Source organism: Oreochromis niloticus, linkage group LG20 (assembly GCF_001858045.2).
Source record: "Oreochromis niloticus isolate F11D_XX linkage group LG20, O_niloticus_UMD_NMBU, whole genome shotgun sequence".
NCBI lineage: Eukaryota > Metazoa > Chordata > Actinopteri > Cichliformes > Cichlidae > Oreochromis > Oreochromis niloticus.
This window is the reverse complement of record NC_031984.2, coordinates 35068437-35085589: the sequence shown is the minus strand read 5'-3', so window position 1 is coordinate 35085589 and position 17153 is coordinate 35068437. Positions and strand designations below refer to the sequence as shown.

The 17153-nt window shown below is 42.7% G+C and overlaps 1 protein-coding gene across 2 annotated transcripts in view; it reads left to right on the top strand.

Annotated features, from left to right (window-relative positions):
* plch2a (phospholipase C, eta 2a) overlaps window positions 1-17153 on the top strand; it is a 166258-nt gene that overhangs the window by 42975 nt on the left and 106130 nt on the right. The window contains exon 1 of one of the 2 annotated variants that reach the window (XM_025901546.1): window positions 15935-16644. The exons of the other annotated variant lie outside the window; for it this stretch is intronic. Within the exon in view, the coding sequence (XP_025757331.1) occupies window positions 16602-16644 (43 nt within the window). The 5' untranslated portion in view covers window positions 15935-16601. Of the gene's footprint in view, window positions 1-15934; window positions 16645-17153 lie in introns of those variants that run through there. 2 annotated transcript variants of the gene reach the window in all.

The following is a 17153-nucleotide window of genomic DNA, read 5'->3' as shown; positions in this document are numbered from 1 at the left end:
CAGGTTGGGTATCAGACGCCACCTCTCTGGGGACATCTCAGGTCCTCCAAGGTATGGAGGCCTATCTCCCCCACCACTTCCCCTGCCAGTGGCAGACGCCCTCAGACATCGGTGCGTTGGTGGTTCTGTGTGTCCGGGGATGGGCGTCCAGGTACACACCGGCTCACTCCTTGGTGGCTGCTTGTCGGGGCCTGGAGCCTGGGGCTAGCTCGGGCTCCTTCGGGGGTGGGGTGCCCTCAGCCTCTCGGCCTGGGGCTCGGTCACTCTGGCACAGCTGGCTGCCGGCGGAGCTCACGGGCACGTCACTGCAACCCCCCTGGCTTCTGCTCCGCGGCTGCTGAGTGACCCCTCATCTGGGGCTCTCCTCAGCTCTTTCTGGGATAGTGGCGCGGCTGCCCCTCTGTTGGTCTTCCTTGGTCTCTTGTGTTCTGAGGGCCTCTGGATATCTGGAGTCTTGATCTCCTCCATACCTGCTCCATGCCCTGGAGGACGGGGCAGTGGCCCCCCCACACCCTCTAGCAGATCATTACATGAAGGAACCTTTTAAATACAAGCGCGCTCATGCTCACAGGTGTACACACGGGTGATCACACACACAAACTACACCCTTTTTGGCTCCTACCTCAAAGCACACTGTGCGCTGTCGATCTTACGTGCTGCACAATAATGTTTAATATTTAGTATTTACTGTTATATTCCCATAGATCATTGTGATGATGTTGTTTATTATGTTGCTCTTTCTTTTTCTGCTTGTTTTCTCTTTTTTCTTTCTCAACAGCTGATCCAGGTGATTGATATATGTATTTTTTGTCTGCTTATTTTGTTGGTTTTTGTTTGTTTTTTGCCCTTTATCCCCGTCCCTCTTCCCCGCTGTTTTTCTTTCCCTCTTTCTTTCTCCCCTTTCTTTTCCCCAGTCAAGTCTGTCCCGTATTTAACAAGTGAAAATAAAATAAACAATAAAAGGTGAATCAAATAGACCATTACGGCAAGGCTGGGATGGTCCATTTGGTAAAGTAAATCTGTTGGGCATCTTTCTTCACCTTTAGACAATAATTCTGATGGCAAAAGAGCCAAATGGGACAGGCAAAAAAAAAAGAAAAGCAAATGACTTTCTCAGTGGTTCCCTGGTAAAATGATGTGAGGATTGAAGGAGGGAGACGTTCTTCTGTTTCCTAAGAAAGTGAAGACGTTGTTGGGCTTTCTTCATGATGATGGTGGTGGTGTTCAGGTACCAGGAGAGGTCAGCTGATATGTGCACAACCAGGAACTTCACACTATTGACCATCTCAGCAGCAGATCCGTTGATGTGCAGTGGGCTGTGGGTCGTTGAGCTCTTCCTGAAGTTAACGACCGTCTCTTTAGTCTTCTGAACATTTAGAGACAGGTTGTTATTCTGACACCAGGTGTTGTACCTCCTCTCTGTATTCAGACTCATCGTTGTTGGTGATGAGATCCACCACTGTTGTGTCATCTGCAAACTTGATGATGTGATTTGAGCTGTAGTGTGCAGTACAGTCATGTGTTAGCAGGGTGAACAGCAGTGGACTGAGCACACAGCCCTGCGGCGATCCTGTACTCAGTCTGAGGACTTTAGAGGTTTTATTTCCTATGGAGTCAGACTGGGGCCTGTCGGGTGTGTTCTTACGGCAACACACTTGCATAAAATTAGCAAGACTCTATAGAACATGACTGCATGCTGAGGTGGCAGTTCAGCCATTTGATTCAGGTTACAGCAGCTCATTAATGAATGAACATGGTGCAATAAAAGAACTGAAGTACATTTTTCCAAACACTTACATTTACTTAAATTTACTTGAGTAGGGTTAGGGGTTGCCAGCTAATACAAAGAATGAGGTGGGTTCTGAACATACAGTCTTTCAGTGTGCCGTCTGGGAAGCACAAGGCTCATCCACATAAGACATAATCCTTTTAGTTTCTAGTTCAGAAGCAAAAAATCTTTTCCAGCAGCCTCAGAAACACCAAACATAATCTCTTCACAACAGGGAAACAAAACAAGTTGAAACAAAAAACTCCTGACTCAGTTCAGATAAACCCACTTCATTCTTTGAAGTTGCTGGCTCACTAAAATCAGATGCTGAACAGGTTGGCTCAGTAACAGAAAACTGTCTTTTTATTGTACACAGGATAAGAAACAAAATACCTCCATTTCACTGTCCAGTCCAGGAACAGATAACTCCTCCCCCCTTTATACTCATACTTTCATACTCTATTAACTTTGACCATTTTTACTATATAAACTGGAGTAAACAAACCACACACTCCCCATCTGTTATAATTTATTATAACACTATCAATTTCTTCCATGGAATAGTAAAATTATCTCTGAAACCAGCCACAAATACACTTTAGGAGTGTCGTGTTTGACTACATTGACTTCTACCTGGCATACTTTACTGCCTTGGCTACTAAAGGTCCTCCTACTTCTCTTCACTCGTGAGTCCTTCAACAGCACAACTTCCACTTGAAGATTGGGCTTAACTTGATTCCACTTTCTCTCTATTTGAAGCATTGTCACATACTCCTGTCTCCATCTTGTTGGAAAGGTTGTTAATGTTAAAATCCCCATCCTGTGTCAACAACACTGATGGGGTGATACTGGGACAACAGTCTTGAGTTCATAATGGCAGGAACCTCCACCATCAGAGTGACTGGGTTCTCATTTGGAGGATGCAATGGATTCAAATTGAGAAGAAGAGCATTTAAAATATACCAAGTGATGCAAATCATCCTCTCCCACACTCCACCCATGTGGGAAGAGTGGGAAGGGTTGAATATCCAGGTGCACTTGTTGTCTTTACGGTAAGTTTTTAACTAAGGATCTGCTGTGTCGCATTTGCCTTCTTTACAGGATCCAGTGAAATTTGTTCGTCTGACCCTTTTATGGCAATGAAACATCTGAGACGACTGACCAGGCTCTATAACCTCAATGTGCACAGCTCGAGTGCTCATACAAGTGAATATAATGGCCCATCGTTTACTTTCAGTATGCCTTCCTCTTGTTCTTCGCGTAGTCATGAAACCTTTTTAGTCCAACTTTCCTTAATCATTGTACTAAAGATTGCTATTTCAGGGGTGAACTTCTGCATCCATATCTGGATGTAGCAGCTTAAAATCATAAGTCTGAGAAATATGAACTCGTAGATGTTTTAATAGAAATGATGGTCCAGTAAACCAGTTGATGCCTTTCAGAGTCACAGCAGCTCGAGTTCCACGGTCTGCTGGGTTTCCTTCAGTAGTGATATTGAATGAATGTCAATATTCATTTCTTCTTGGATGAAATCTGCCATTTCAGTTGCTGAGACAGCTGTGCAAAGCTCAAGGTGGGCCACAGCATGAGCTGGGTGTAGGGCCAGTTTTATCGTGACCATAACAAATGCCACATGGATTTCTACCACTGTAGAAACGATCTTTAAGTAAGCCACAGCAGCTATGGCAATGACAGACACATCTGAAAAAACACAAAACTCTCTGTGGACAGTGTGTGTGGACAAAGAAACTGGAAATTAAGGTATTAGAATCTGTTCTAAATCTTTCATATCGTCTCCCCAGAGTTTCCGCTGTTCTCTCTATGATGCCGGCATCGGTGTGCCTCAGTCATACTCTTCTACAGAGAGGTTTCTCACTAAGTTTCTTCCTCCCCACTGTGGCTGGCGCTACAACATCTAAAAGGGGGTCAAACAAACTTTTCACTGCAGACTAAATGTCCCTTTGGGTCAAAGGCTTCTCCTCCTTTGAAACTGTTAGAAAAAGTCTCTTATGAAGTGAGAGTAACACAGAGTAGCAAAAGCATACACAGGGAACTTGTATGCAATCGTGTCATTTATTTGTTTCAAAGTTATCCTGGGAGCAGATATGTGTGTGACACTTTGTGTAGTTGTACTGAACATGATTGTAACTGCTTTAGATAACAGATGAGGAGGAGCCACAACAAGGCCTGAGAAGAGGACAGACAGAGAGAGACATCCCCTCAGCTTACTGTTATGCATAGCTTGCTGCATAACTTGAATAATTTTTCTATCACACAGATGGTGAAGCTGTGAGACATTGTGATTCCACTCCTAAATCCAGATCTTTCAAATCCTTGGCTAGATATTCAAGAGGAACGCTTGCATGGCACTGCTGATATTGGATGCAGTTTTCTGTAGCTTAATGTGTGATTTAGATAGCATCTCTTGGGAAGTCAGCAGGACACGAATGGCTTCTCCATCAGTGGGAAAAAATCCCAATCTGTTGTCAACATAAAAATATGTATAGCAGATGTATAGCAATAATTAACAGTATCAATGAGTTTTATGCATCTTTGTTTTTTTGTGCAGTGACAGAAAAACAAAAAAAACTCCCTCTCAGCTTGTTCGTGGCCAAAAATGGCCACCCCCTGTTTACGTTTACAAAATGCTATAAAATTCATATATATTAAGAAAAATTTCCAGTTTTTTTGACTTGATTTTTTAGATTAGCATCAGTGCTGTTCATCAAGACCAAAATTTTAATCAAATCCAGAATTTTAACCCTTTAAATACCAGTTAAATCACATAATTTTAATGATTTACATAGGGATAAAAGCATAAAATCCCCAATTTTTTTCTAAATAATACATGCAAACTGATTTATTTTCTAACCATGATGGAGGTTAGATGCATAGCAATAATTAAAAGTATCAATGACATTTATGCATCTTTATTTTTTTTTTTTTGCAGTGACAGAAAAACAAAAAAACTCCCTCTCAGCTTGTTCGTGGCCAAAAATGGCCACCCCATGTTTACATTTACAAAATACTATAAAATTTATATATATTAAAACATTTTTCTACTTTCATTGACTTGATTTTTTAAATTAGCACCAGGACTCCCCCACTTCAGTGAAGTTGTTTCCAGCGGGACAAAGGCATCGTATCCCAAGACATCCAGGAGATTGGAGAAAAGAGCCATCAGCCATCAGTTAGTTTTCCTTCTACAACTCGAGGTGCCAACATCCTCTAAGTTATCCAAGCTGTATTTGTGCCTATTGTAGTCCAGGATTGCTTCTTGCTTTCACACATCCTTTGTTCCCCATCACTGACTGCTGGTTCCTTGTGTGTTGCTGTGAAAAGAAGCACATTCCTCCGTTGCTTTGGCATGTGGGATATCGCCGTGGTAGTTTTGGTGAAGCCAAAGACAGAAAACAAAATCTTCCTCTGTTGCAACTGGAGGAGCTGAGGAGGAAGCTCTGGGTTGTTTCCCCTGTGCCAGTTTTCATCTGAGGAGTTCCTCTGCCAAGATGACCGAAGGAAAGACGTTGTCCTCGGAGCTCCTCCGTCAGTTGGAGTCTGAACTCCATGCCATTTTTTACTTCCTGAGAACTTCCAGTGTTGTCATCCAACATGCTATGTATTGCTTTATTCTGGTATAGGCTTTATCTCCACTTCTTCTATAATCCTCCAATTCTCACACCTTCGCCTCCCATGCAGGTTTGTAAGGGTGCACAGCAGCTAAAAGATCTCCTTTGTTATAAAAAAGTCAAAAGTAGATCTCAGGCTGCTAATGCAGGGAACTGCATACAGGGTGAGCCCTGGTTTGATACCAGTGGGTACTGGATTGTAGAGCAGTCTCTCTTCAGTGGTGGGCCCACATGGTTTTCCTTTCATGAGGGATCCACTCAGTCACCGGCTCCTCGGTCTCAGAAAATGCTCCTATGTTCTTTTCCATCAGCTGCTCGGCCTCCACCTCCATGCCCCCCAACCCCAATCCTCCCCAAAGAAGAGGATTCAGGCACTGGCTAGTACTCATCATCAGTGGTGATGCAGTCATCCTCTTTGGAGATTGTCCCCTCATCTTCTGGAGAGGAAGTTTCTTCATCTTGGGCAGATGTCTTTTCTTCAAGGGCAGAGGACAGCTTGATGTCCTTGCTCTCTGACCAGATCATATAGACAGTGCTTGAAGCAGTGATGACCTTCTTGCCATATTGCCAGAATAAATGATCTGGAAGCTGTTAGGCTTACTTACAGCGGTAGCTCTGTCTGCACCTGCATAAACTCCAGGACACGTTTACAAACAGTGTTTGTTGTTGTTTGCGCTCCAGCTGCAGCTGCAGTTTTGAACTCTGCAAAATGTTCTGTGATTGGGGTTTTTTTTGTTTTTGTTTTTGTTTTTGTTTCTAGAGTTAATATTTTGGATATGGTATCTTTTTATGAAAAATACAAGAGTAAAAGTGCTTTTAACATGTGCTTCAAAGCTAAGTTTGACTGGGAACCTCAAAGCTCAATATCCTGCATCGACAGAAATTCACTGCAGCCTATGTAATGTTTGATGCGTCATTATTTATTCCAGTCTATCTTGCAAATACATGTTTGTGCTGCAATGTCATGCACAAACACAAACTATTAGATCCTTAAGATCAAACCTATGTCAAAATTGTTTCATTATTTTGGTCTCTTGGAGTGTGGTAAGCCAGCAAAGGCCGCTAATAGAAACTCGGAATATTACATGAAATTGCTTGCTTGGCCAAAAATGGGTAAATGATGTAATTTGGTAAAAAACATTAAAAACTACAATTTTCATGTGTTGACTTTAGAATGAAAGCAATTTTACCTAAATCACATGTTAAATTACTGTCAATAACAAGGAATCAAAAAAGGTGGTTATAATGGGTTTCAATTGGCCAAAAATGGCCACGATAGAGTCAAGAGGAACAATTTGGTGTATAGTGAATATTATTGATATTATTAAGGAGCTGATGTTGAAAATTAAAAAATCTGAAAAAAAATACACACCTTTGGGAAGTTTCACTCCATTTGCATTAACAGAATGAAAATGGTTGAAAAAATAGAAGAATAGAATAGAATAGAATAGAATAGAATAGAATAGAATAGAATAGAATAATCCTTTAATTGTCCCACAAGGGGAAATTTGGTTGTAACAGCAGCCAGAAAGACACATATACAAACAAACAGTACACAGGACACAGAACAGAAACATACACAATTTTTCTTACATATTTACATTAAGGACAATGGTTACTATATACAGAGTACTGTACAGTTATTAAATTAAATATAAATAACTACAGATAAGAGGCAAACCAGGTTGTAGTGCGAATCGGTTGATTAACTTATTGCAGTTACAGCACAGATGTAAACATCTGTGATTGTTGGGAGCAGTTCTGATTGTACAGTCTGGCAGCTGCAGGGAGGAAGGACGTGCGGAAACGCTCCTTCATGCATCGAGGATGCAGCAGTCTGTCACTGAAGGAGCTCTGCAGTTCAGCAGCATTTCCATGCATGGGCTGGGAGACTCTGTCCATCAGAGATGTTATTTTGGCCAGAGTCCTTCTGTCTCCCACCACTTGCACTGGGTCCAGGGTGCATCCCAGAACAGAGCTGGCCTTCCTGATGAGTTTATCCAACCTCTTCCTCTCAGCTGCCGATAAACTGCTGCTCCAACATGCAACACTGTAAAAAATGACAGACGCCACCACAGAGTCATAGAAGGTCTTTAAAAGCGCTCCCTGTACTCCAAATGACCTCAGCCGCCTCAGCAGGTAGACTCTGCTCTAACCCTTCCTGTAAAGAGCATCAGTGTTGTGGCTCCAGTCCAGTTTATTATTCAGGTGAACACCCAGGTACCTATAAGAGTCCACTATCTCAATGTCCACTCCCTGGATGTTCACCGGTGTCAGTGTGGTGGGTCTGCGTCTCCGGAAGTCCACCACCAACTCCTTGGTTTTCCCGGCGTTGATCAGCAGGTGGTTCTGCTGACACCAGTCAACAAAGTCCAGAGTCCACTGTCTGTACTCTGAGTCGTCCTCACCTGTGACGAGGCCGACTATGGCAGAGTCGTCAGAGAACTTCTGTAGGTGGCAGCGTGGGGAGTTGATGGAGAAGTCTGCAGTGTAGAGGGTGAAGAGGAACGGTGCCAGCACAGTTCCCTGTGGGGCCCCCATACTGCAGACCAGCGTGTCAGAGACACAGCCCTGTGACCTCACATACTGTGGGCGTTCTGTGAGGTAGTCCAGTATCCACTGGGACATGTGGTGTTCCACTCCCGATAGCTCCAGCTTGTCTCTCAGAAGTCGTGGCTGGATGGTGTTGAAAGCACTGGAGAAATCAAAGAACATGATCCTCACAGTGCTTCCAGGCTTCTCCAGGTGAGTCAGAGCTCGGTGCAGGAGGTAGATGATGGCGTCCTCCACCCCAATGCCAGGCTGGTAAGCAAACTGCAGCGGACCCAATGAAGACCTCACCAGGGGGCGCAGATGGTTTAGAACCAACCTCTCAAGGGTCTTCATCAGATGCGAAGTCAGGGCTACCGTCCTGTAGCTGGTGAGGTCCTTGGGATGGGAGGTCTTTGGTACTGGTACCACACAGGAGGTCTTCCACAGCTGTGGTACTTTCCCCAGTGACAGGCTCAGGATGAACAGATAACCTAGGATGCCACACAGTTCATCTGCACAGCATCACAGGAGCCTGGAGCTGATGCCATCTGGACCTGCAGCCTTCCACACCTTGATCTTGCGAAGCTCATTCCTCACTTGAAGTGCTGAGATAGAAAGAGTGGATTTTGGGGGAGGGGGGTGTATGTTGGAGTCCACAGAAGCCGGGGGAGGGTGTGATGACTGGGAGCTGGGAGGTGTGAAGCTGAGAGGTGTGAAGTCCTGAGATGAAGGACAGGCAGTCCCTGAAGATGAAGGAGATTGCAGCAGGGGGGATGATGCTGTGGGAGGGGTGGGTGGTTGATCAAACCTATTAAAATATTTATTTAGGTCATTCACCCACCCCAAGTCTCCTGCAGCCTGGGGGGTTGGTTTTTGTCCTGAGATTGTCTTCAGGCTGTTCCAAACCCCTCTGATGTTGTCCTGTTGCAGCTGCTCTTCCATCTTCCTCCTGTAGTTTTCCTTTCCTTGCCTTATCTTCCATTTCAGCTTCTTCTGGACAACTCTCAGCTCCTGTTTGTCTCCAGATCTAAAGACTCTCTTCTTCTCCTTGAGGAGAGCCTTAATTTCAGGATTTATCCATGGCTTGTTGTTAGAAAAACACCGTACCTTTTTGATGGGTACGGTGTTGTCCACACAGAAGTTCATGTAATCCATAATGCAGTCTGTGATGCTGTTGAGGTCATCCTCCAGGGGGCTGCAGAGGTTGTCCCACACAGTAGAACGGAAACAGTCCCTCAGGGCCTCTTCAGTCTCTGCCGACCATTTCCTTACTGTGCGTTTCACTACTGGTTCTCTGTGTACTAGAGGTTTATACACAGGCTGGAGATGAACCAGGTTGTGATCTGAGCCCCCCAGGGGAGGGAGAGGTGATGAGCTGTATGCCTCCTTGGTGTTGACATACAATAAGTCCAATGTTTTATTATCTCTGGTGTGGCAGGTAACATACTGGGTGAAGGTGGGGCGAGTGGAGGACAGGGAGATGTCAGGGAGAGAAGAAAAAAGAAAAGTGAAGTGGCCACAAATGGCCAGGATAGAGCCCAATAATACTTAGACTGTTTCATCTGCTGCTTAACTGTATTTTCAGAAGTATTGCAGCTTTTCCCAGTGACAATATACCTTATAGTAATACAGAGTAAACTCTAACAATCAGATGACCCCCGATGAGCAACAGGAAGAAACCACCGGCAGAACCAGGCTCAGGGAGGGGCAGTTATCTGCTGTGACCAGTTGGGGGTGGGGAGGAAAACAGGACGAAAGACACGCTGTGGAAGAGAGCCAGAGATTAATAATAACTAATGATTAAATGCAGAGTGCTACAGAAACCCATAGTGAGTAAATAAAGGCGAGTGAAGTCCCCAGCAGCCTACACCTACGGCAGCATAACTAAGGGAGGATTCAGGGTCACTTGATCCACAGTATATGCCAGTATATGTCACAGAGGAAGTCCTTATCCTGGAAGTGTCTCTTTCCCAAATCCAAAGTGTAGGATGGTTCCACTGTGAAAGCTTAAGGCTCTGCCTCCCATTAACTGTGAACATCCTCACAAGTAAACCAGCAGTCAAAGCCGAAGTGCTCTATTGAGGTGATATGGTACTATGAGATCGTTAAGATAAGTCAGGGCCTAATTATTCAAGACCTTATATGTGAGGAGCAGGATTTTATATTTAACAGGCAAAATATGCTCTCTCTGTGTCTGTATTCTGTCTGCAGCATTTTAGATTAACTGAAGGCTTTTCAGGGAGTTTTTAGGACATCATGATAATAATGAATTACAGTAGCTAGATATCCATCCCACAAGGGAATTTTTGAGAGTCACAACAGCATTTTAAAGAGTAAGGATAGTGCAGTCTACAATAAAAAAATAAATAAATAAACAACAAAGTTAAAATAAAAGTGCCTTGTAGTATGAGATAGTGCAGTAATTTATAAAAGTACAACAGTGCTAAAAACATGGAAAAATGAAAATGAAGCTAATTAAAAACAGTAAAAGGAAAACTGACATTGTGTAAGAGAGAAGTGCAAAATGCATAAATAAATAATACATACACTATAAATCTAAGAAAAAACACAACACTGTGTGTTTTCACCTGTCCTAGAATGAGGAGTTATTACTGCTTCCACCTCATCACCTATGATGTTGATGGGCCTGGTCGCAGAGAGATGATGTTTCTAATTTTAGAGATGTTGCACAAATGGAAGAAAGCAGTCTTACATATTTGTTTAATATGTGCGTTGAAGGACATGTCCTGGTCAAAAATGACTCCAAGGTTCCTCACAGTGTTACTGGAGGCCAAGGTAATGCCATCCAGGGTAAGAATCTGGTTAGATACCATATTTCTAAGATTTTCAGGGCCGAGTACAATAACCTCAGTTTGATCTGAATTAAGGAGCAGAAAGTTAGCGGCCATCCAGGTCTTTATGTCTTTAAGACATGATACTGTGCCTTCTAATAAAACAGAATTGGTCCTAGCATGGAACCCTGTGGAACTCCATAATTCACCTTAGTCTGTGTAGAGGATTTAGACTAGGTAATACAAAACTCAAGACTAACTAATACAGAGCTTTAACTTAAATATTTCTTAAACCCAAATGAATGAATAAAGAGGCCAGTACAAAAACTCAAGACACTAGGCCAAAGACCCATAGTTATGACACAGATTTAGCATACACAGAAAAATCTGATTTCCAGTCACTTGTATTCTAGTTTATTCATTCCAGTTGTTTACACAGGTATATTTTTGTTTGGGTGTCTGAATATTGTGTCACGGTTAGCAGGGCAAACCGTGTGGAATTATTAAAGGACCCAAGATGCAGGCACTACTGATGTGAGGGAGCTTTATTTATGGAGCGTGAACATACAACAAAGGCGAGGGTGGCAAAAACAGAACTGAGAAAACCTAAACTAGGAAAACTAAGCAAAAACAAACCTGAAACCTTGAAACATGTGCAGGGAGACACAGAAAAGGATGCAGGATAACGCAGGGACACACACAGACAAACCAGCAATGCACACAAGAAAACACAGTGCTTAAATACACACAGAGCAATCAGGGAATGGAAGACAAGAGGGAGACACGGCTGGGATTAATTGGACATAACGAGACAAGGGGAAGCGAAACTAGAAACACTGACAAGAGACACGGACCTTCAAAATAAAACAGGAATCACACCCACTGAACTCTACACACGCAAACTTAACACAGACTGGGGAGATAGAACATAGGAACGTGAAACGTGGAACAGGAGAGTGCAAAGGACACAAAACACTAATTGAGAAAAGCAGTAATCCTACAAAACTCTGTCCTAATGTGGTGCATTTTTCTTTTAAAATGTGCTTAAGCTAAAATGACTACCCAGTATTCTCTATTGTTAGCTGGCTGCCCACCTACAATGGAGGCCAGTCAAACTGTATTAGAAAGAAAATATGAAGAAGGAGCTGTTAAACAAGTCTGAATCATAACGTGCAGTATTTGCTGTAGTGTTTTTGTTTGTTTGTTTGTTTGTTTGTTTTAACTCGGTGAAAAAGAAAAAAAATCATATTGAAGTAGCAAATAACCACAGACTCCATGTTTATGATGTATTGACCCCTTAAGATTTTGCTCATAGTCCACTTTCTCCAACACAATACCATTACTGAATACTTGTATCAACTGGCCAACATAATCTGAACATGAAGCCAGGTAGTGTGAGTGATAACAGTAGGTTATGAAGGCTGGAAAACAACAACAACAAATGTCTAAAGTGCCATAAAAACCTAATGGAGGTAAGCAAAACTCCATTTACCCATTAAGTATATATGAATAATGATTGTTGCAGATTTAGTGTCAAAGAACCTGGTTTATAACACTATGACTTAATTTCATGCTACGAGTGGGGATTTCAAAATATTAGTACAGCTGTAAGGCAGCAGGCAGCCACTCGACTATTGTAACAGTTTTCCTTTCTTTTTGTTACAGCAGTTTTCTGACATTCTTCAACTGAGTTACAAGAGCTGATAAAGGCAAATCGACGAGGGCACAAGAGATCTGTATGACATGTCACTGAAGCAATATCTAGAGAAACACTGGCTGCTCTATAACACAGCGTGTTAGCTGATGCTTGCCTTCATAGCACTGGTTAGGTTTATGCTGATGATGCAGACACAGGAGTCGTTCCACATGGAGGACTATTAGATTAAAAATGGTTGTTTAAGCATGTTGCCTCTAGAGGAAGAGGGTTAGAGAAGAAGGCACATTAGGCTGTCCAAGGTTAGATCTAGGGCATGATGGGAGTTCATTCAACACACTGTGGACAAGATTTAGTAAGTGGAGCATAATAGCATGTGAGCACAATCCCCATATAGAGCTGATACATGTGGTTACCAAAGTTGGGCTGTTTTCTAAACACAGGAACAGTCAGTTCATTTCAATGTAATGTCCAATAGATCAAGAGCTGCACAGTTTAGAGCAAGATCACAAACTAAGAGATGATATTCTGCTACAGATATTTTACTAACAGGACAGACATAGTTTGTTTATTCAGTTTCAGTTTTCAGTTTTATTTGTCATATGCACGTTAGCACAGGGTCAACATTGCAATGAAATGTATTTGACGAGCATAAAACAGTCACTCAGCAGCATGGTACAGTAGAAAAAATAGTAAAGAGCAAAATATTAATAATATATAGTAAAAGAAAAAAGATTAACAGTTAACAGACTAAATATATATATGTATATATAAATATATGTACACACTAGTGATTAAATAAAGAATGGGATATTGCACAGTGGCAGGAATGAGCAGCAGTACAGACTGAACAGTACAAAAATTCTTTAGTGGCAGTTAGTACAGTATTGCACTTTTTTTTTCCTAATATAAATACCAACAAAGTGAAGTGACCAGTGCGGATTGTACAGTGTACTTGTGCAGCTGCAGGGTAGCTTCTGAGTGCATCCTGTGGAGTGTGTTGTGTGTGTTTAAGTGTTGTGGTTGAGGTGTCGTATGGCTTGATGGTATCAGAACAACATATAAAGATATGTTAAATGTAGACATACAGTGCAGTGTGGCAGACAGTCATTATAATGGACCAAGGCTTCAGTAACTAACTATTCATAAGCCTGGCTGCCTAAAACAAAAGTCTAAAGATGTCGTTTGTGTTAGCTTTGTAAAATATTTCCAAATTTCAAGGCAAGAAATGGACTCAACAAAAAAATGAGCCATTTATTGAGGCTGAGGAAAACATGCAAAACAAAAGAGCAAAAGAGAATTAAGACCAAACTAAACAATAACCCAGACTGGGAAAACTAAACTAAAACTAAAACTGAACACAGAACATGAAAACCTGGATTCATGGATCCAGGATAAGCAGACATCCTGATAATGAACAAAGGGAAATTCACACAATATATACACAGTATGTCTGTGAAGGTTCTCAGTCGTCCAGGTCATCGTAGTCAAAGGAGTTTGCGAGAAGCTTCTTTAGAACTGAAGAAGCTTCTCAGATGAGAGGTGAAACGTCTTCAAGCAACTTAAAGAAGTCCAGACGCTTTTCTTTGCAAACTCCTTTGACAATATATACACAGAGGGGTGACGAGGGAAGTGGAAACACAGGGGGAACACAGCTGGAGCAGATTTAATGATATGGGGGAAGCAAAACTAAACACACTGAACACAGGATGAGAGACTGTCAAAATAAAACAGAAAACACTGAAATGCAGACATAGGTTACGTTCACACTGCAGGCGAAAGCGCATCAAATCCGACTTTTTTCTCCTATGCGACCCGTATCAGATCATGGTATGACAGTGTGAACGGCACAAATCCGATATTTTCAAATCCGATCTGGGTCACTTTCGTATGTGGTACTGAATCCAATACATATCCGATGTTTTAGAAAGCGACTGCTGTTTGAACGGTCATGTCGCATTAAATCCGTCTTTTACGTCACTGACACAAGACAGACGCCAATTATCAGCGCTGGAGAAGACATCGCGAACGCTTCCTGGCCATCCAGTGAAACTGTTGGGAAGACAACGTGAACATTTTATTTATACTGTATAATCTGCAGATTCTGACAGAAACCTGCAACTATCCTTTGAAGCACCGCTCCTCTAAAACAGCAGTAAGGATCATTATTAGGCCATATGTAAATAACAAAATAACTTTATAACTTAAAGCAAAATTGGGAAACGTAAAGTCCGAAACAAGTCTTTATATTAAGGACCATCAGTCAAACAATACTGTTTGGTCTGGGTCTGTGTGATGTCTTCTTTTGTGCATGCGGGTCACTTTGAGCGTTCACACTAGAGCACATTTGCTGTCACATTTTATTTGTAGTGTGAACAAGCAGACCAAAAAAATCAGATTTGATCAAAAAATCGGAACTGAGCATTAAGACCTGCAGTGTGAACGTAGCCTTAGACACACGCCTTGACACAGGCCGGAGGAAAGAAACAGACAGACAGAGGAGAGAGAGGGCGAGAGAGCGAGGGACACCGAGAGGGCGAGAGACGCAAGGGGCTGGGAAGAACACACATGGATGCACATGACACGCGGGGGACACAAGGAATGAAACACAAGGAGGGGAACATGGGAACGGAAAAAAGGGAGACGAAACACACGGACATGACTAACACCTGGAGAACGAGGAAGCAAGAGACATGGAGGGAAACCAAACTCAGACATGACTGAGGAAACATACACAGAGGACATGACAGACTCTCACAGGGGACACAGGGATGAGACAGACAAGAAAACATGAACCAGATAAAATGAACTAAACTGTACAACACTAAACCATTACAACACAAAGAATCACAAACATACAATAAACTCAAAATGCTGGGTCCAATGACCCAGAACCATGACACACTACTCGGGCATGCAAAATGAAACTGTGCAGTTCTGGGATTCAGGAGTGACAGTTTAAGAATCAAACTGGAAATGCAATGCAAGAGAAGAGTGTTGTTGTTCGATTCCTCACTAGCAACACAGATAAATATTGCATGGTGCATTCATAAATTCCCTTTGGCATTTAGTAGCTCTCTTGTTATATCTCCATTTCATTAGGTGTTCATCATGTGTTTGTAAAGTTGCCACGACACGAGTTTACGGTTCAGCCAACACAAGTCAATACAGAGTAGTTCCAGAGAAGAGCTGCTGACGGTGTGATCTTTAACAAGAGTGTTTCCCAGTGGAGGGGCAGAACTCACACTTTCAAAGAAACTGAACGAATTCATATTTTTCTGAATTAAATGAAAGAAAATAAAAATAAATATAATCCACAACGTTCTGCTCTTTATTTAAGCGGATCAGAACTTGAGAGTTCAGATAATATCATGAAATGTTAATTTACTGGAAGGCTCCACTTTCTATGAGAATTTGAAGGGTACCTCAGATCTAAACCATAGATGGGAAGTTCATCTTATTGTCTCTTCTTTCTCTTATCTCCCTCTGCATGTCACTTCCTGTCTTTGCGTACTGCTGGCACAAACAGATCACTGTTTGACTGGTTGCCTCTCTCAGCACCTCCCTGTTGAATAAAACATGTGCACCTCATGCTGCTGCTCTATGCTGCTTGCAAATTTATTCTCCCTTCTTTTTCTTAGCAGATGTATCTCCGTTCGTTCGCTGTCTGCTCTCTCCTCCTGCTCTTCCTCCTCTGTGAGTTTCCCTTCCCCTTGTTTCTCTCTCTTTTCTACTCCCCACTTCTTCCCTTCTCCATCTAATAACGCTCGCTCTCCCAGGTAATCGGCATTGAACCAAGCAATTCCCCCTCTCATGCTCGAACTGTGAGTGGTTGACTGCGCTGAGCACGCTCCCAAAGCGCTCTAGGCAACACCTCCCCCCATCCTTTCAGTCTGTACAGTACAGGCAGAAGAAGCAGAAGAAGTGTGCAAGAGCACGCTGTTGTCTTTGCTGCTACCCACCACATTAGCATATAGAGACAGGAGGGATGAGCTTTCATAAAGAGAAAAAGCAGTGAGAGAGGAAACACTGTATAACAAAGGCAGAATAGAAATTGGGGAGGGCAAGTAAGTTCCCCCCAAAGTGTTTTCTGTCACACCTCAGATGACGGCCCCCATGGGGTGAGGCACGTCCGCTGCACCCTCCAGATGGCATCAGGATGAAACCAGCCCCTCTGTCCCAGGTTTAGCAACACATGGAGCTTGGCCTCTTTTGGGATTACATCAATGGACGAATCCAGCAATATTCGCAACCTGGGCCCAGAGAAAGGTAAGATACGCAAACAGTCCCGGATTCACACTTTCTTTGCATGTACCAGCTTTGAAGAAGTAATCTGCCAGGATGAGGAGTGCCTCGTGCATGAGGGGTTAAAGAGAAGGAGGCGTGACAGAGAGTTTATCCTCACATTTAACCCACCGACTCATCCTGCTCACCTCTGGTGAAAACACAGCATGTGACTTCAGCATGTATCTGGTTTTGTCAGACATATCACCTTCTTGACTTTGTCACTCTACACATCTGGTCTTATAAATACTCGTTTCTTTCTCAGCTAGTTTCTGCGTAACACTGAGACTCTTTGATTGGATGAGACTGTTAAATCGAATGCTTTCCCTTTTTGTGAGGTTTAGAAACCTTTGAGATCCTCGCTCGAACCTGAGTGAGGATGAGGGCAGACAGAGAGATGAGGGAAGAGATGTGAGTAGATGAAATCCTCTATCTCTGACAACTCCTCATTACTGCTTCCCGCCTCCTCCTTCCCCTTTTCTCCTTTCTCTCCT